General features: G+C 50.4%; 2 protein-coding genes across 2 annotated transcripts in view; both read left to right on the top strand.

Annotated features, from left to right (window-relative positions):
• Positions 1 to 3092, top strand: part of Adamts10 (ADAM metallopeptidase with thrombospondin type 1 motif, 10) — a 21709-nt gene extending 18617 nt beyond the window's left edge. Inside the window, exons 23-25 of the mRNA XM_013033520.1 lie at positions 2 to 52; positions 141 to 300; positions 2335 to 3092. Of these exons, the coding sequence (XP_012888974.1) occupies positions 2 to 52; positions 141 to 300; positions 2335 to 2444 (321 nt within the window). The 3' untranslated portion in view covers positions 2445 to 3092. The remainder of the gene's footprint in view (position 1; positions 53 to 140; positions 301 to 2334) is intronic.
• A 1391-nt stretch (positions 3093 to 4483) lies between these two features.
• Positions 4484 to 19317, top strand: part of Myo1f (myosin IF) — a 33798-nt gene continuing 18964 nt past the window's right edge. Inside the window, exons 1-6 of the mRNA XM_013033590.1 lie at positions 4484 to 4617; positions 16576 to 16713; positions 17106 to 17195; positions 17285 to 17379; positions 18110 to 18197; positions 18299 to 18388. Coding sequence (XP_012889044.1) covers positions 4615 to 4617; positions 16576 to 16713; positions 17106 to 17195; positions 17285 to 17379; positions 18110 to 18197; positions 18299 to 18388 — 504 coding nt within the window. The 5' untranslated portion in view covers positions 4484 to 4614. The remainder of the gene's footprint in view (positions 4618 to 16575; positions 16714 to 17105; positions 17196 to 17284; positions 17380 to 18109; positions 18198 to 18298; positions 18389 to 19317) is intronic.

The raw sequence follows: 19317 nt of genomic DNA, 5'->3' as shown, positions 1-19317 counted from the left end.
CAACCTCCGCCGCTGCCCCCCGGCCCGCTGGGTGGCCAGCGAGTGGGGCGAGGTAGGTGGGCGTCCCCCCACACACACACCCAGGGAGGTGGAAGGGGGGAGTCCCGGGCTGGGGCGAGCTCAGGGACTCCTCTCCACAGTGCTCCGCGCAGTGCGGCCTGGGCCAGCAGCAGCGCGCCGTGCGCTGCACCGGCCACACCGGCCAGCCGTCCCGGGACTGCGCCGAGGCCCTGCGGCCGCCCACCACCCAGCAGTGCGAGGCCAAGTGCGACCCTGCGCCCCCCGGGGATGGCCCCGAAGGTATGTGGGTCACAAGCACCCCACGGAGTGGGGGGGGAGGGGAAACACCAGGAGGGCTCCAGGTGGAGAGGACTTCTGGAAACATCTGGAAACACAAGCCAGGTCTCCCAGGTTGCCTGTCACTGTCCAAGGCGAGCGCTCTACCGCTTGAGCCACAGCGCCACTTCCGGTTTTCTGGTGGTTTATTGGAGATAAGAGTCTCACGGCCTTTCCTGCCTGGGCTGGCTCTGAACCGAGATCCTCAGATCTCAGCCTCCTCAGTAGCTAGAATGACAGGCTTGAGCCACCGGCGCCCAGCTTATCCTTGAGCTGTTTGTTTTTGTCTATTTTTTAACAATCAAAAAAACTTGTTTTATTTTAGCACACAACCAATCTTTTTTTCTTTCAAACAAAACTTTCCCCAGATTTATTACTGAATCAACCTTCTAAAGCATGCACAGAAACAGAAAAATCATATTCCCAACAAAACACGTTTAACTATCAAGACAGTGATGACATTTTTCTCTTGATATGGCAAGATGATATGTGTGCCATCTCTCCTGCAATTCCTTACAGACCAATTAACTGGATATAAGAGTCTCATGGATTTCCCTGACCTCCACAGGCTTCAAATGGTGATCCTCAAATCTCAGCCTAAATAGAGTTACAGGCATTAGCCACCAGCACCTGGCACTTTGTACTTTAAAACAGTTTATCAGCCTCAAGCACTCTTGAGGTTATGTTCCATAAGATTCTGTCCTGTACAGAATCAGTGCCAATGGCAACTTTAACCCAGTTAAGACTAAAAATGCCTGCAGATGTCACCCCATGCTCCATGGCTCCTTGAGAACCACTACCCATTTTTTTTTCTTTTTTTAAATTGATCTTGTTATGATGGCCAGGCTGGACCCAGACTTCTAGGCTCAAGCAATCATCCTGCTCAGACTCCCAAGTGCTGAGATTACAGGTGTATGCCATTATGCCCAGCTATAAATTTGTTTTTTCATAAAGAGCAATGGATGATGTGTTAGGGACTACCTTTCACTCTTGTGCCTCAGTTTCCTCATCTTGTCAAGGGGGGTAAGTAATAGACTCACTCAGAATGAGGTACCACTTTAGGGGTAGAATAAAAATGATCCACTGGATGACCAAGTGCTAGTGGCTCACGCCTGTAATTCTAGCTACTCAGGAGGCTGGATCTGAGAATCACAGTTCCAAGCCAGCCTGTGCAAAAAACTCTGCAAGACTTATCTCCAATTAATCACCAAAAAGCTACAAAGTGGAGCTGTGGCTCAAGTGGTAGAGTACTAGCCTTCAACAACAACAACAACAACAAAAAGCTTAGGGACAGTGCCCAGGCTCTGAATTCAAACCCTAGGATAGGCACATGCACGTGTGCACACACACACACACACACACACACACACACAAGATCTTTTGGAAACCACAGACATCACAAGCTGGTAAGCACTCTTTATTGTCATCATGAACATACACTGTTGAATATGTGAATACAAAATACACAGATTCTTCCAACCAGGGATCAAGATGTCCGTTATGACATGGGTGTAGTGGCTCACACTTGCGGTCCTAGCTATTCAGGAGGCTGAGTTCCAGAGGGTCAAAGTTCAAAGACACCCTGGGTAGAAAAGTCTTCAAGACTCCCATCTCTAAAATAACCAGCAAAAAGCTGGGCTGGAGGTGTGGCTCAAGTAATAGACCATCAGTGAAGCAAGCAAGCTCAGCAAATGTGTGAAGCCCTGAGTTTAACATGTTTTTTAAAAAGACAAGGCTATGATTCATACCTGTCATTCTAGCTACCCAGGAGACCCAGCAATGAAGGATTATGATTGGAGGCCAGCCCCATTTCAACTGATTGAATAGGAAAGATTTTTTTTTCATGGATAATCCTGAGCTCTCTCCATCCTGAAAATAGCCTAATGACAGGAGTTATAAGCCTCCCTTGACAGTTGAGGAAACCCAGCACAGAAAAGCAAAGTCATAGAACATGGCTGGGTGAGGCACTGAAAACTGATGGCTCCTTCTCTCCTGCAGAGTGCAAGGATGTGAACAAGGTTGCATACTGCCCCCTGGTGCTCAAATTCCAGTTCTGCAGCCGAGCCTACTTCCGCCAGATGTGTTGCAAAACCTGCCAGGGCCGCTAGTGGGGGTGCGCGGTACCTGGAGCTGTCGTGGAGCCGCGGCTGAGGGGGAACCCCAACCAGAGAGGGTCCCAGAGGGCGGGAGCTGGGAGTGAAGGGTGACATGGAGCTGGAACTTATTTATTGGGAACCCCTACAGGGCCTCTGGTTAGGGGATGAAGAGGAGCTGGCTACCCCCTCCCCAGTCCCTCTAAAGTCCCTTGTCCAGTTCATAACCAGACCCCCCCCTCTTCAGGGATGGATTTAAGGAAGGGGGTACCTATTTGTCCCAGCACCATTTGCACCCACCCTTAAGGAGTCCCCTCCCCTACCCTCTGATCGAAATATGTACTGTGAAGAGTGGGAGTGGGAGAGGGGGCTACCAGCACCCTCCCCCCAGCACTGTCTAACTCCCTCCCACTCTGAGCTGGTGGGGATCCAGGCTTGCTAAGGGGGACAGGACCTAGCACCACCTCCGTGACACCCTCTCCCAAAACCGACCAGGGGGAAGATTCACCCCAACCTCTGCTCTCACTGATCCATGGGGGGACCCCAACATCCAAGCCACCCCCATCATGCCGGTTACAAGGCCTCACCCTGGGGGCCACGCTCCTCGCAGGAAACCCTACATCAATAAAGTTCTGTCTTAAATAGATTTCTGTGAGTGTGAGTGTGTGTGTGTGTGTGTGTGTGTGTGGCTGAGTCCCTTCCAGCACCTGCCCTGGGGCCAGAAAAGACCACAGCTCCTCAAGGCATTAGTGGCTCACACCTGTAATCCCAGCTATTCAGGTGGCTGAGACCTGAAGGTCACGGTTCAAAGCCAGCTCAGACAGACAAATTCCAGAGACTCATTTCCAACCAGCCAGCAGAAGGATAGAAGTGGAACTATGGCCCACAGAGAGTGCCAGCCTTGAGTGAAGAAGCTAAGGTCAAATGCAAGGAACCTGAGTTTAAGTCCCAGGACTAACATCAAAAAACAAACAAAAAAGTTATCCTAGCTGCCAGAGAGGACTTGAGCCAACAGAGACAAGAACATGGCCATGGGCTGGGAAGGTGGCTCAGTGGTAGAGTGCTTGCCTTGCATGCATGAGGCCCTGGGTTCAATTCCTCAGCACCACATAAGCAGAAAAAAGCTGGAAGTGGCACTGTGGCTCAAATGGTTGAGTGCTAGCCTTGAGCTGAACAGCTGAGGGACAGCACGCAGGCCCAGAGTTCAGGCCCCATGACCAGACCAAAAAAAAAAAAATTAACACGGCCATTTTAAGACAAAAGTACAGCTTCTTGTGGAAGGCAAAGCCAGCAAAGTGGGGTCCTGCCTGTAGTTTGATGTCCCTACAGCAAACCTGCTCTGGATCCACAAGGAGACACAGGCTCCACCCTCACATGGCCACCAGGGGGCGCCCACTGCAGCACCTGTTAGGATGTGCATAGGTCCAGCCCAAGATAACAAGAACATCTGGCCGAGTGGCTTGGGAAGGTGATAGCCTCTTGGCACTGCCATTTCCTCAAATGCCAATGGAAAAATCCTGTGTGGTCTGGTGTGATCTTAAGTCAGGCAGGGTGCTGCTGGGAGTCGCTGTTTTACACTGAGGAGATGTCAGGTGATGAAATCTAGGCGTGGCACAGAAAGTTTTGAGAACTTCTAGGTGCAGTTGGCTTCTGGCCCCACCCCACCCCCACCCCTGTCTGATCCCTTACCTTTCCCAGACACAAGAGGGTGTTCATCCCAAGGTTGCCTTGAGCCGCTCAAAACAGCTCCCAGCAAAAGACTACAGCTGGTTCTGCAGCTGGCTGACCTAAGTGCACACATGCATGCCCCATTACTGTAGCCTGTAGCCCTGAGGAGATGGAGAATGGGGCTCTCGGGCTCTGGCTGTGTCTGGCAACCATCTTTGACCTCTCCTGTGGCTCACAGCACAGTCTTCCATCACTCCACTCCACCCCCAAAAAACAGCCAGCTTCCCCTAGCCCAGCCTGGGACTACTGAGTTTTCTCCCCGCCCTCGGGGCTCAGCTTCCCTCCCCAGTGGCCATGGCCCCTCCCGTCAAAGGAAGTGAGAGAGCCGAGGTGGCTGTAAGAGGAACTCAGGCCAGAGCAGGAGAAGGACCATGTCCCTAAGAGCCCCCTAGGTGAGCCTGGACCCCTGCCACAACCCAGCCAGGTGCCCCCAGGAGCTGGGGCACCAGCTGCCACCATGGTAAGTCCTCAGGGGTACGGTGGGGGGAGGGGGTAAGGGAGGGAGATCTCAGGTAGATAGTGGTACCCTAAGACCACCACCAGAAAGTGGGGAGGAGTGATCCTTTATGGGGGGTCCCTCAAGGCAACTCAGGTACCCCACTTTGTGTCCCTTTCCTAGGACCAGGCTCTCACATGAGAGTTGTAGATTGGCTATGGGACCGACAATGAAGCAGTAACTGGCAGATGGGGGGGAAGGAGGGGAATCCCTGAGGGGGTTCACACAGCCCCTTCCCTGAGCCTTAAGAAACCCAGTGCCAAAGCTGGGGACTCCTCTTTTCCCCTGTGGCCTTGAGCCAAGTCACTCCCCTTCTTGGGGCCTCTGACCACACTTAGAAGTCAGAAGCTGTGGCTCCCAGACAGTAGGGTGAAGTGACAGTGTGGGTCTGCGGGTGACAGAGGCCGGGGGTACAGAGCTGGGGGTACAGCGGAGTGGTAGTGTGCTTGCTTAGCTGCTGAAGGCCAGGCTTCTTAATCCAGGTAGGCAAAAGACAAAAGGGAAAGGGGAAGAGGACTTGGTTCATGCCACCACCCAAACATGGTGATGGAGACACATAAAACAGCAATGGCACTTGCTGTAATACGGAGGCTAGGGGTCCACTGGCAATGGAGACAAGATGGAGGGACTGACACAGGATGTCCCAACGACATCCTGAGACAACACAGTCATCCCACAGTGCTGAGAGTCCTCAGACCACTTCAGCTTTCATTCTTTGTCACCCAAGGATGAGGGTGTGTTCCTAGGACAGCAACAGAGGCAGGGAGATGGCACAGGAAGCAGATGCTGCAAAGATTGTGCAGAAAGCCAGCGAGGAATCGGGTGGCCCTGGCTAAAGATGCTCTGGGTGATGCGCACCCTACATGTGAACTTGCAGTGGTAATCACTAAGAGGCATCTAAGCCAAGAGACCAGATGACAGAGATCAGATGGACAGAATGAGACAAACGCACGGGACAAATTTGCTACCTGAAAGGAAACGAACCCCGCCCACTGAAACCCGGAAAAACCCTTAGTCAACAAGACGACTCAGCAGATGGGTGTCTGAGAGGGAAGAAAATGCATCAGACAGTGTATAGGCAGTCGTGGTAGAGCAAGCCTGTAATCCCAGCACTGGGGAGGCTGAGGCAAGAAGATCATGCATTCCAGGCTGGTCTGGGTTACCTAGCAAGACCCAAAATCAAATTCCTCTCCCTCAGAATCAAAGCGGATGACGGAACAGAAATGAAGACACTGCAATTCATGCCTGTGATCCCAGCCATTCAGGAAGCAAAAGTTAGGAGGATCTCAGGCCAGACCAAGCAAAAAATTGTAGATTCCCTTATCAGTCTATAAACCAGGCATGATAGCACTTGTCTGTGACCCTAGTTACACAGGAAGCTCTAGACAGAAGGGTCATTGCCTGAGGCCTGCCTGGGGGCAAACACACACACACACACACACACACACACACACACACACACACACACACAATCTATAGCCGGGCATTGGTGGCTGGCATCTATAATCTTAGCTACTCAAGAAACTGAGATCTGAAAATCAAGGTTCAAAGCCAGCTCAAGCAGGAAAGTCCATAAGACTCTTATCTATAGCCACCAAAAGGCCAGACATAGAGCTGTGGCTCAAGTGGTAGAGTGCCACTTTGAGAGGCACTTTTTCACATTGAATGAAAAAACGCAGGGACAGCACCCAGGCCCAGAACAGACCCAGGACAGAGCAAAAAAAAAAAAAAAAGGGGGGGGGGGGGCTGGGGTGGCTCCGTGGTACAGTGCTTGCCTTGCATGTATAAGGCCCTGGGTTCGATTCTTCAGCACCATATAAGCAGAAAAAGTCAGAAATGGCACTGTGACTCAAGTGGTAGAGTGCTAGTCTACAGCTGAATAGCTGAGAGACAGCACCCAGGCCCAGAGTTCAGACCCCACGACAGACCAAAAAAAAAAAGAAAAAGAAAGGAAGAAAGAAAGAAAAAGAAACCTATCTGAAAAAAATAAAGTAAAAATGGATGGGGATGTGGCTCAAAAGGTAGAATGCCTGCCTAGCATGCAGAGGCCCAAATTAAGAAAAAGAAAAAATTCCTTTCAAACAGTGATCTTAAATGTCCTTTAGGGAAGCAAGGATGTGAGGTCAGTACCCATAGCTGACCTGGCTTGGGCTTTAAGATGGGCTGGGTGCTTGTTCTTGGTGAATGAATTGTTTCAGGTGCTTGCTGCTAGGTTGTTGTTGGGTTGTTGTTGGCTGTGGTGTTGTTGCTGCTGTTTGTTTCAGGTTGCTGTTAACAGCAATTCTTGTGTGTAGTGATTGTGGGTATCTTTGATGAGCGCTGGTCTGGAAAGTTGGTCGTTGATGGCAGGTTGGTTTGGGTAGGAAATCTTTGGGATTAGATAAGAGCGGTGGATAGGTGGTTGTGTTCACTTTTGATTGGTTGTTCATCGCTGGCTGACAATTCATTGTTGGCTTTTGAATGGGACACAGGGTGTTGCTCATGATAGTCATGTATGGGTAGTCTTTGGATGGACTGGTGGTATTGCCCATGCTTGTTGTCAATGGTGGAGTTTTTCCTTTTTTTTGGAGTGGGGGATCCAGTCATGGGGCCTGAACTCTGGGTCTGGGCACTGTCCCTCAGCTCTTCAGCTCAAGGCTAGCGCTCTACCACTTGAGCCACAGCACCACTTCCGGCTTTTTTCTTTTTGCTTATGTGGTGCTGAGGAATTGAACCCAGGTCCTCATGCATGCAAGGCAAGCACTCTACCACAAAGCCACCTTCCCAGCTCCAATGGTGGAGGTTTTCTTGTGGGCTTGCTTTGTTTGTTTTTGTTTTTGTTAGTCATGGGGCCTGAACTCTGGGTCTGGGCTCTGTCCCTGAGCTCTTCAACTCAAGGCTAGCACTCTACCACTTGAGTCAAGCCCCACTTCCAGCTTTTTCTGCTTATGTGGTGCTGAGGAATCGAACCCAGGGCCTCATGCATACAAGGCAAGCACTCTACCACGGAGCCACCTTTCCAGCACCTGGCTTTTTTTTTTGAGAAAGAGTCTCACTGTGTCACCCACTGTGTAGCTGGCCTCCAACTCTCCATCCTCCTCCTTCAGCCTTGTAAATGCTGGGATGATAGCCCGACTGGTTGTCCTTGTTGATGGTAGATAGCGATTTATGACTGGTTGATGACCACAGATGGTGATGGGTGTTTGTAGGCAAGGTTGATGATCTTGGTTTTTTCTTTTGATTTTCTGGAGGTGGAAAGGGGGCAGTCAACCAGTTGACAAGAATGGTTGTTTTTAATGTTCAGACACAAAGCAAGGGAGATCAGTGATATGGCTGCTTGGTCCAAGGCCCAGTGTCCAAGAAAGTGGACAGAAAAGGAAGGATTTCTGAGGGAGAGTCATTAAGACCAGCAACTGATTGGACAAGAAAGAGGAGGACAGCTAGCCTTGAGCTAGCTTGGGTTTACCTTGGGGCCCAGAGACCCCCATCTCCAAAACTCTTCCGTAGAGAGCAAGAGACGTAAGGCCAGGATTTCCCAGCTGTTTGGGGGAGGTGGGTACAGCTCAGAAAAGCAAGGGCCCCAACCCACGGCTAAGACTCCTGGAGGCAGAAGTGGAGGATGGAGGCCCAGAAACTTCTGGAGGTCCAAGTGCTGTTTGCATGGTGCATGTGTGGGTGAGTGGAGTGGGGTACAAGGTGTGGCTGCAGAACCCCACTGAGCTGCAGCAGAAGGTCAGGACCCAGCTCCCCAGCATGGGGGGGGGGGGGCAGGGCGGGGCCCGGGAGCCGAGATGGTTCCATGATGGCCACTGTTGCAGCGTCTGAGGTGCACAGTTCAAGGTCCCCAGGAAGGAAGTGGCTGTTGTGTTGCTGTGTTCTGTCAGCCCGTGAGCTGTGAGCCTAGAACCCCGGGGGCAAATTGCAAAAGCTCTGTCCCTTCCTGTCCATCTCTTCCCCCTGACCTCAGGCCAGGAAATGGGAGTCAGGAAGTCAAAAATGGCAACTAGTAGCCAAGCCACTGGTGACTCACACCTGTCATCCCAGCTCCTCCTCAAGAGGCTGAGATCTGAGGACCACTCAAAGCCAGCCCAGGCAGGAAAAGTCCATAACATTCATCTCTAATGAATTACCAAAAAGCTAGGAGTGGAGTTGTGGCTCAAGTGGTAGAGCACCAGCCTTAAGCACAAAAGCCAAGTGAGAATGCAAGACCCTGAGTTCAAGCCCCAGGACACACACACACACACTCTCTCTCTCTCTCTCTCTCTCTCTCTCTCTCTCTCTCTCTCTCACACACACACACACACACACACACACACACACACAGAAAGAGAGAACAGGGGGCTGCCTGGGGGCAGTCAGGGACCAGGAAGTGTGTTCACTGTGGGGCTTGCTCACCCTATCTGACCACCTTGACCACAGCCAGTCCCTACCTTCTTGGGCACTGGAAAAGCTGTTCCCTTCCCCCACCTAGTACTTTGGGCTGAGCTGAAGGAAGAGGCCACTTCCCCCTCCCCCCAGCCACCTCCAGCCCCTGACTCTTTCACAAGATCCCAGCAAGAGTTGAGTCATATTTGGCTTGTGGTCACCACAGCCCCTGTATAGCCCTCCACCCCCAAGAGACAGACTTAGACACAACAATTTCTCCCTTGGAGGTTTTGGGGGATACAGGGCAGGGCGGGGGGCCTCACGAGGAAGACTTAGGCCTGTGGTATTTCATTCGTGCCCTGATTCATTCCTTTGATGTGTGGACCAACTATCATTTCCCAGCCTTCTATCAAACACTTTTGTTTTGAGTTTGGGTTTTGTGTCCAAACTGGGGCTTGAATTCAGGGCCTGGGGGTTTCCCCTGAGCCCCTTCTCTCAAGGCTGATGCTCTACCACTGGAGCCACAGCCCCACTTCCAGCTTTGTGCTGGAGGTAAGAGTCTCACATACTTTCCTGCCCAGGCTGGCTTTGAACTATGATCCTCAGATCTCAGCCCCTGAGCAGCTAGGATTACAGGCATGAGCCATGGGTGCTTGGTGCACTTAAACACTATTGGGGTCACTACTGCCCAAGCCCCCTCAGATCTACTTTCACTTGATGACCCCTTTCACCAATGCCACAGGAGATAATAATGACATGACAGATGGGGAAACTGAGGTTTGGATAAATCCACCCTAAAACATCCTGGAAAGCCTTCTCCCCAACACGTAATCAGCCTGTGTTATTTAGGACCCATGGGTGTCTAGGGGAATCTGGAGACCACAGGCAGTATGTAGGGGGTGAGAAACAGAGGCCCTTCTGCTGGGTAAGGGAAGAGGAGGGACAGGAAGAGGAACAATTCTGAAAGCTAGAGGAGAAAGAGGCCAGACAGCTGGCCTTGGGGCCTCAGCCCCAGCAAGCGGAAGTGGCCTTGGACCACTTGGCCAGAAAGGGGAAACCTGGGACAGGACCAAACTTGTTCCCATCCCTATTGAAACTGGGGTGTTTAGAATCAGGCCCCAACTCCAGAAATTCTATGTTAGAACCAGCTACTTGCCTCCATATGCCAAATAAAGAGACATGATGAAGGGCAGAGAAAGGAGATTTGGCTGAGTGCTGGTGGCTAAAGCCAATAATCCTAGCTACTTGGGAGATGGAGATCTGAGGATCTCAGTTCAAAGCCAGCCTGAGCAGCAAAGTCCATGAGACTCTTATCCCCAATTAGCCACCAGAAAACTGGAAGTGGCACTATGGATCAGTGGTAGAGTGCTAGCCTTGAGTGAAAAAGCTTAGGAACAGTGCCCAGACCTTGAATTCAAGCCTCACAACAACAGATAGACAGGAAGGAAGGAAGGAAGGAAGGAAGGAAGGAAGGAAGGAAGGAAGGAAAGAAGGAAGGAAGGGCCCACAAGCCAGTGCTGCTGGTTCATGCCTGTAATCCTAGCTACTCAGGAGGGTGAGATCTGAGGATCACAGTTCAAAACCAGCCTGGTCAGGAAAGTCTGTGACTCTTATCTCCAATTAACTTCCAGAATACTGGAAGTAGTTCTAGGATTCAAAGTACTAGAGCACACTACCCTGAGTTCAAGCCCAACAACAAAGAGAGAAAGAAAGAAAGAGAGAGAGAGAGAGAAAGAAAGAAGACAGAGAGAGAGAGAGAAGGAGGGAGGGGAAGGGAAGGAAGATTTGTTACTTCAGGTCCTCTTTGCTTGATTGATTGATTTTTCTATGACCATCCAGGTACTTGAACTCTGGGCCCAAGCACTGTCCCTGAGTTCTTTTGTTGTTTTTGCTGGTGGTGGTAGTTGTGGGGCCTGAACTCTGGGTCTGGGCTCTTCAGCTCAAGGATATCGCTCTACCACTTGAGACATGCATCACTTCTGGTTTTTTCTGCTTATATGGTGCTGAGGAATCGAACCCAGGGCCTCATGCATGCTAGGCAAGCACTCTACCACTTAAGCCACAGCTCCACTTCTGGCTTTCTTGTAGTTAATTGGAGATAAGAGTCTTACTAGTCACGGCTTTCTGACTCCCCCCCCCCCGGGGGTGGGGGGAGGTGGGTAGCTTTGAACTGTGATCCTCAGATCTCAGCTTCGTGAGTAGCTAGGATCACAGGTGTAAACCACTAGCGCCTGGCTTCAGATAATCTTTTGGGGGTACAGACGTGAGTTAAATAGGGAGATAGGGGCAGGGGTGAGGTGTGCAGAGTTTAAGCAGTACCAGGCTTGCTCAGAGGGGGCCTCAGGTGGTCCTACAGGGCGCTGTCTGTCCCAGGACTGGGCAGGGGGAATCCTTATTTCAACATTTCACTGGCACCTGGCAGGGGACCCTCCCTGCCAGGTGCCCCCTGATGGGGCGGGGGGGAGGGGGCAGCTCCCGTCAGCCCCTTCCTGGCTTCCAAGATGGCTACAAAGTGACTGCAGGGGAGGACAGCTCAAAGAATGTAGACACAAAATGGAATGTGACTCAGTGGTAGAGTACTTGCCTAGCATGCATAAAGCCCTGGGTTCAATTCCTCAGTACCACACACACACACACACACACACACACATACAAAGCCAGAAGTAGTGCAGTGGCTCAAGTGGTAGAGCACAGAGAGGCTCAGGGACAGAGCCCAGGCCCTGAGTTCAAGCCCCACGACCAACAGAAAAGAAAGAAAGAAAGAGAGAGAGAGAGAGAGAGAGAGAAAGAAAGAAAGAAAGAAAGAAAGAAAGAAAGAAAGAAAGAAAGAAAGAAAGAAAGAAAGAAAGAAAGAAAGAAAATGGAGTCTGGGTACTCAGCTTTGATGCTTCAACCAGGCAATTGTGGACCCAAGTATGGAGTCAGTGTTTCTCAGAAGTAAGTACCTTCCAAGCACTTCTTACACAATCTTCCTCAGCTGACTGGAAACACCAACCCCCGCCACCTCCTCCCCAGACTGGACTGGAGGCAGCCAGCCTCCTGTGCCTTCTCTCCTCCCGGCTGGCTCTGCTCCCGCTGAGTGACCCGACTCCTCAGTGCCACAGTTTTCTCTTCTGCAAAATGAATCTAATAATAGTATGGTGAGATGAAACAATTTACTTAAAAAGCTGAGGTCAGGGGCTGGGAAGGTGGCTCCGTGGTAGAGCACTTGCCTTGCATGCATGAGGCCCTGGGTTCGATTCCTCAGCATCACATAAGCAAAAAGAAAAAAAAAAAGCTGAGGTCAAAGCCAAATGCCTATGGCTCATGTTTGTTATGTTAGCTACTCAAGGGGTTATGATCTGGAGGATTGTGGCTCAGGTTCAAAGGCATCCAGAAAAGTGAAAAAGGCAGTTAGAAAAGTCAGTAAGACTCATCTCTAATTAACCAGCAAAAAAGCCAGGTTGGAGGCGTGGTTCAAGTAGTAGAACACCAGCTGAGCAAGTGTCAGACCCTGAATTTAAATTCTAATACTGCCACACAAAAAAAAGGAAAGAAAAAGAAAGAAGGAAACAAAGGAAGGAAGGAAGGAAGGAAGGAAGGAAGATGGCTGGGCTGGGAATGTGGCTTAATGGTAGAGTGCTTGCCCAGCATGCATGAAGCCCTGGGTCCGATTCCTCAGTACTACATAAACATAAAAAGAGGGAAGGGCGCTGTGGCTCAAGTGGTAGAGTGCTAGCCGTAAGCAAAACAAGGTCAGAGACAGTACCCAGGCCCTAAGTTCAAGCCCCAGAACTGGCACAAAGAAAAAGAGAGAGGAAGAGAGAGAAAAGAAAGAAAAGGTGAGATTAGAATTAGGGATGTGGCTCATTGGTAGAGCGAGAGTCTAGCATGAGTAAGGCCCTGGATTCCATCCCATCATCACCACAGAAATTAAAATATCTTGCCTGTAATCCTAACTACTCAGGAGGCTGAGATCTGAGGATTACAGTTCAAAGCCAGCCCAGGCAGGACAATCCATGAGACACTAATCCAATAAACTACTCAGAAAGAGCCAGAAGTGGCTCTGTGGGTCAAGTTGGTAGAGTGCTAGCCTTGAGCACAAAGGTTAGGGACAGTGCCCAGGCCCTCAGTTCAAGTTCCAGGACCAACAAGAAAGAAAAGCAAAGAAAAGAAGGAAGAAAAGAAAAGAAAAAAAAAGAAAGAAGGAAGGAAAGAAAGAATTACACTGGAACAAAAGAAAGATGTTGTTTTGTATGTCCCTCCCCCACATTATAACCCATACTTTCACTGTATTTGATGTTGGTATAATTTGTGGAGGGGAAGGGGAAAAAAAACAAATCGTTTAACTAGGGATACAGGTGGACTCATTACAACAATGAGATGTACAAGTCGTTATGTCAGAAAAAACGAACTTAACAACTTTGGTGGGGGGTGGGGGGAGGATCGGGTGGGGGGAGGAGAGGAGTATGGGAAGGGGAAACAATGAGGAGGCAATAATGCTTGATAAGCAATGTATTCGTGGGCTGGGAAGGTGGCTCAGTGGTAGAGCGCATGCCTTGCATGCCAGAGGCCCTGGGTTCGATTCCTCAGCACCACATAAGCAAAAAGAAAAAAGCCGGAAGTGGTCCTGTGGCTCAAGTGGTAGAGCGCTAGCCTTGAGCTGAAGAGCTGAGGGACAGCACCCAGGTCCAGAGTTCAGGCCCCACGACTGGACCCAAAAAACAAAAAAAAAAGAAATGTACTCGTTATCTTGCCCGTGTAATTGTAACTCCTCTGTACGGTATTCTCACAATAAAAAGAAAGAAAGAAAGAGAGAGAAAAAGAGAAAGAAAGAGAGAGAGAGAGAGAAGGAAGGAAAGAGAGAGAGAGGGAGGAAGGAAGGAAGGAATTACACCAGAACCTGGCACCAAGCAAATGCTAGTAGGATGCTAACTTTTGTCCCAGGCCTCCAAACTCCCACCCGAGCCCTCAGCCCAGAGATTTCATAAAGTCCCCAAAATAGCACATCTATGGCCTTTTCTTCATAGCACTCACCCACACACCCTGGCCTCCTCATCTTGAAAACAGGAAATCCACCTGACCCTCCCACCCCTGCTTCTGTCCTTCCTCTTTGCAACCTCATGGGCACACAGCAGCCCCACCTCTGCACCCCATCGCCACCTCCTCGTCTCCCACTGGACTTCTGACCCCCCAAGACTAAATAGCCACGGCCTTCCTGGGCCTCTCTGAGAATCTGTGGGGTCTCCAGGAGCCAAGCTTGGTCCAAGATTCTCTGCTGCTTCCCAACCATCCCCACCCTCCCATATCCCATCTGGGCCTCTCACCTCCTACCCAGCCCCACTCTGATGGCTGCCACCTTCAACCACTTGTATCCTGCTGCTCCTCACAAATTTCCCCCCTCCCCTGGGCCCTGCTCCCTGCAACCTGGGGCTCTTGATGCATCACCCTAGTACCCCTATTTTGCCATCCTGGGGATGAATCACAAGGCCTCCTGCATGCTAAGTAAATACTCCATCACAGTCCCCACTTCTTACAGGGGCCCCAAATCCTGACATATAGCTTCATACCACATGGAACACACCAACTCCCATAGTTTCAAAAAGAATGAATGTGCTGTAATCCTAGCTACTCAGGAGGCTGAGATCTGAGGATTGCAGATGAAACCAGCCTGGACAGGAAAGTCCATGACTATTATCTCCACTTAATCACTAAAAACTGGAAGTAGAGCTGTGGCTCCATCAGTGGAGCACTAGCCTTAAGCAAAAAAGCTCAGGGACAGCATCCAGGTCCGGAGTTCAAGCCTCAGGACCGGCATACACACACACACACACACACACACACACACGCATTCATGCATGCACAAAACAGCTTCTGCACAATCCAGGATATTATCACTAAGCTAAAATAACATTCTGAACTCAGGGTAAGGCCTCTGTCCCTGAGCCTCTCTGCACTCAAGGCTAGCACTCTACCACTTGAGCCACAGAGCCACATCTGCCTTTTTCTGAGTAGTTTATTGGAGATAAGAATCTCACAGACTGGGCTGGGGAGGTGGCTCAGTGGTAGAGTGCTTGCCTTGCATGCATGAGGCCCTGGGTTCGATTCCTCAGCACCACATAAACAGAAAAAAGCCAGGAGTGGCGCTGTGGCTCAAGTGGTGGAGTGCTAGCCTTGAGCTGAAGAGCTGAAGGACAGTACCCAGGCCCAGAGTTCAGGCCCCACAACTGACCAAAAAAAAAAAAAACAAAAACAAAAACAAAGAATCTCACAGACTTTCCTGCCTGGGCTGGCTTTGAACCATGATCTTCAGATCTCGCCTCTTAAGTAGCTAGGACTACAGGTATGAGCCACTGTCACCCAGCTCAGAATGAAAAGATCTTTGCCAGCTATATGTCTGACAATGGTCTTATTTCCAGGAAAACAAAAACAAGGAGCTCAAGAAACCAAATCCCCAGAGAATCAATAACCCAGTTAACAAATAGGCCCAGGAGCTAAACAGACATTTCTCTGAAGAGGTAGAAATGTCCAGTTTATAAATTAGTGCAACCACTATGGAAGTCTGTGTGAAGAGATTCCTCAAGACAAAAACTAAACCTAAACCCTAGGATCCAGGGAAGGAATGCCAGTCAGGGCATAATTACAGTCACTTGCACATCCATATTCATTTGCACAAAATAGGAGAGGGTCCATAAGAGATGGCGCAGACACTGGGCACGGATGGCTCACACCTGTAACCCTAGCTACTCAGGAAACTGAAATCGGAGGATTGTGATTTGAAGCCAGCCCAGGGAGAAAAGTCCATGAGACTCTTATCTTTAATAAACTACTCAGAAGCCCGGCGCTGGTGGCTCACGCCTTGTAATCCTAGCTACTCAGGAGGCTGAGATCTGAGGATCGCGGTTCAAAGCCAGCCCGGGCAGGAAAGACCGTGAGACTCCTATCTCCAATAAACCACCAGAAAACTGGAAGTGGCGCTGTAGCTCAAGTGGTAGAGCGCTCACCTTGAGCTGAAGAGCTGAGGGACAGTACCCAGGCCCAGAGTTCAAGCCCCACGACCGACAAAAAAAATAAATAAACTACTCAGAAAAATCCAGAAGTGGCGCTGTGGCTCAAGTGGTAGAGTGCTACCCTTGAGCACAAAGAGGCTCGGGGACAGCACCGAGGCCCTGAGTTCAAGCCCCAGGATTAGGGGAGAGAGACAGAGAGACAGAGACAGAGAGACAGAGACAGAGAGAGACAAAAGGCGGGCTCAGGGATAGATCAGAGATTAGCTGGGACCTAGTCTGTCATTTTTGGGGGGGGTCAGTGTGGGGCTTGAACTCTGGCCCTGGGTGCTGTCCCTCAGCTCTTCAGCTCAAGGCTAGTGCTCTACTATTTGAGCCATAGCACCACTTCAGGCTTTTTCTGCTTATGTGGTGCTGAGGAATCAAACCCAGGGCCTCATGCATACAAGACAAGCGCTCTACCACTGAGCCACCTTCCCAGCCCATTCTGTCATCTTGATCCAAGACAGAGAGGGCTGAGGTAGGTTAGACTCTGCAGCTGGTGGACCAGATAGGCCCTCTCCAGCATGGCTCACCCCCATCCCACCCCCAGGGCAGCAAGGAGCGGTTCCACTGGCAGAGTCACAACGTGAAGCAGAGCGGCGTGGACGACATGGTGCTGCTGACTCAGATCACGGAGGACGCCATCGTGGGCAACCTCCGCAAACGCTTCATGGATGACTACATCTTTGTACCCTGCGTGGCGGGCAGGGAAGGGCTGGAGGCTGACCAGGCAGTAGAGGAAGGGGTGACAGGATGGAAGGGCTGAAGGAGGCACGGAAGGAGGCCAGACCCTGAGGGGAGGATGGGTGGCCGGAAGGAGGGAGGGGGGACAGAGGACAGTGATTTGACCCCAGGGATAGGGCGGGGGCAGCTCTGGCTGCCCTTTGGTAGCTCAGCTACAACACCCCTCCAATTCGCCTCCTTTCTGGACCCAGCTTTGTTTCCTGAAGAGTAGGGACACACCTGAGATCTTCAAACAGTGGGGGTTTTGGAGAGCCTATGAGAAACAGAAGAGACCCCAGGGGGTCCTTGGGGGACAAATGAGGACATTGCATGGCCCTTAACTTACTTCACCCTCAGACATACATCGGTTCTGTGCTTATTTCCGTCAACCCCTTCAAGCAGATGCCCTATTTCACAGACCGCGAGATCGACCTCTACCAGGGCGCGGTGAGGCCCAGGCCCCAACCCTAAGACACCTCCCCCCTCCCAGCTCCCAGCCCGGAGCTGAGACCCAACCTCCCCCCTGCCTCCACCAGGCCCAGTACGAGAACCCTCCGCACATCTACGCCCTCACTGATAACATGTACCGGAACATGCTCATCGACGGGGAGAACCAGTGTGTCATTATCAGGTATGGCAGGGGGTGGAGGCTCAGGGATCACTAAAGGTCACCTCACCCCCCATGGGGGCATTGGCCTAGAATTGGTGGCCCAAGGGCTATTCTCTTCTGTCCCCAACACCCTGTTCTACTTTCAAATATTTTGTGCTATTTGATGCCAGATGGATTTTTTTCTGTTTTCTTTTTGTCAGTCGTGGGGCTTAAACTCAGGGCCTAGGTGCTGTTCTTGAGCAATTTCTCTCAAAGTTAGTGCTGTACCACTTTGAGCCACGGCACCACTTCTGGTTTGCTGGTGGTTCATGGAGATAAGAATCTCACAGACTTTCTTGCCTTGGTTGGCTTTGAACCAAGATCCTCAGATCTCAGCGTCCTGAGTAGCTAGGATTACAGGTGTGAGCCACCAGTGCCTGGCTCCACTGGGTTATTTTCAAGGTAGTGTCTTACTTCATGCCCAGGCCAGTCTGGACTGCAGTCCTCCTACATTTGCTGCCCTGTGTCACTGGGGGTGGTAGGCATGCCCAACACATCCAGCCATTAGTTGAGATGGAGTCTCTCAAATTTCTTTTCTGCCTGGGCCAGGCCACGGAACTGAAATCGCCCTGATTTCTCACTCCTAAGTATCTGGGATTACAGGCTTGAGCCACCACACCCAGCTGGTAGAGACTTCTTTGGTATCTGGAGTTCTGTGTGGTACACAGTAGGTACTCAATGCATGACCGTTCCTTCCTCCACGGACCCCCAGTGGAGAGAGTGGAGCTGGGAAGACTGTGGCTGCCAAATACATCATGGGCTACATCTCCAAGGTGTCTGGAGGGGGAGAGAAGGTCCAGGTGAGTCCAGAAGGGACCGAGGGAGGGATGAGCTGAGCCGTGTCCTCCTCAATTACCCACCTGACCCAGACCCACCCCCTCCTACCTGCCACTGCTTCCAGCACGTCAAAGACATCATCCTGCAGTCTAACCCACTCCTAGAAGCCTTCGGCAACGCCAAGACTGTGCGGAACAACAACTCCAGCCGCTTTGTGAGTCAATATAACCCTCCCTCTCCCTCCACCACCCCCACATGCACACACACACACACACACACACACACAGAGCCAGGATCAAATTTAGCAGGACCCAACTACTTTTAGAAGTACGATCCATTTGGAAAATAAATAAACAAACAAAAAAACATGTCCTCCAGCAGAATAGATCATATTTGAAGCCAGGCCAGTCAGGAAATGCTGGAAGACTCTTATCTCCAATGAACCAGCAAAATGCTAGCCTAGAGGTATAGCTCAAGTGGTAGAGCACCAGCCTTGAGGGGAAAAAGCTAAGGGACAGCATGCCAGGCCCTAAGTTCAAGCCCTAGTAATGTACAAACAGTATGTGTTTGGAAGGCCACTCATGTCATTGTGTGTATTATTAGTTCATACTACATAATTTCATTCGCATAATGTTCCAAAACAAGTGAAAATGAAAACAATAGAAGGAAAATTAAAATTACTGGTATTTATGAGATGGATTTTAATATCATCCCCAGTTTATGGATGAAGAAACAGAAGAACCTTAGGAAATTACCTTATTTTTATTGTTGTTACTGTTATTATTGTGGGTTTTAGGGTCTGATCCACATACCTAAACAGTAAAAGAACTGAACCATGAATTCAGATCTCAAGAATTATTGGTTGAGAAAAAACAAATAAATAAATGAAAGAAATATATTGCATTTGAAATGATAAAAGAGCCAGGCACTGGTGGCTTCCTTCTGTAATCCTAGCCATGCAGGAGGCTGAGATCTGAGGATTGCAGTTAGACTCTAACCTAGACAAAAAAGCCCATGAGACTCTTGGTTTTTGTTTCATTTTGTTGGTCACGGGGCTTGAATTCTGGGACTGGGAACTGTCCCTCAGCTCTTCAGCTCAAGACAAGCACTCTACCACTTGAGCCACAGTGCCACTTCCAGTTT

The sequence above is a fragment of the Dipodomys ordii genome, unplaced genomic scaffold (genome assembly GCF_000151885.1).
Source record: "Dipodomys ordii isolate 6190 unplaced genomic scaffold, Dord_2.0 Scaffold171, whole genome shotgun sequence".
NCBI lineage: Eukaryota > Metazoa > Chordata > Mammalia > Rodentia > Heteromyidae > Dipodomys > Dipodomys ordii.
The sequence above is the reverse complement of the archived record's forward strand: the minus strand, read 5'-3'. Positions and strand labels throughout refer to the sequence as shown.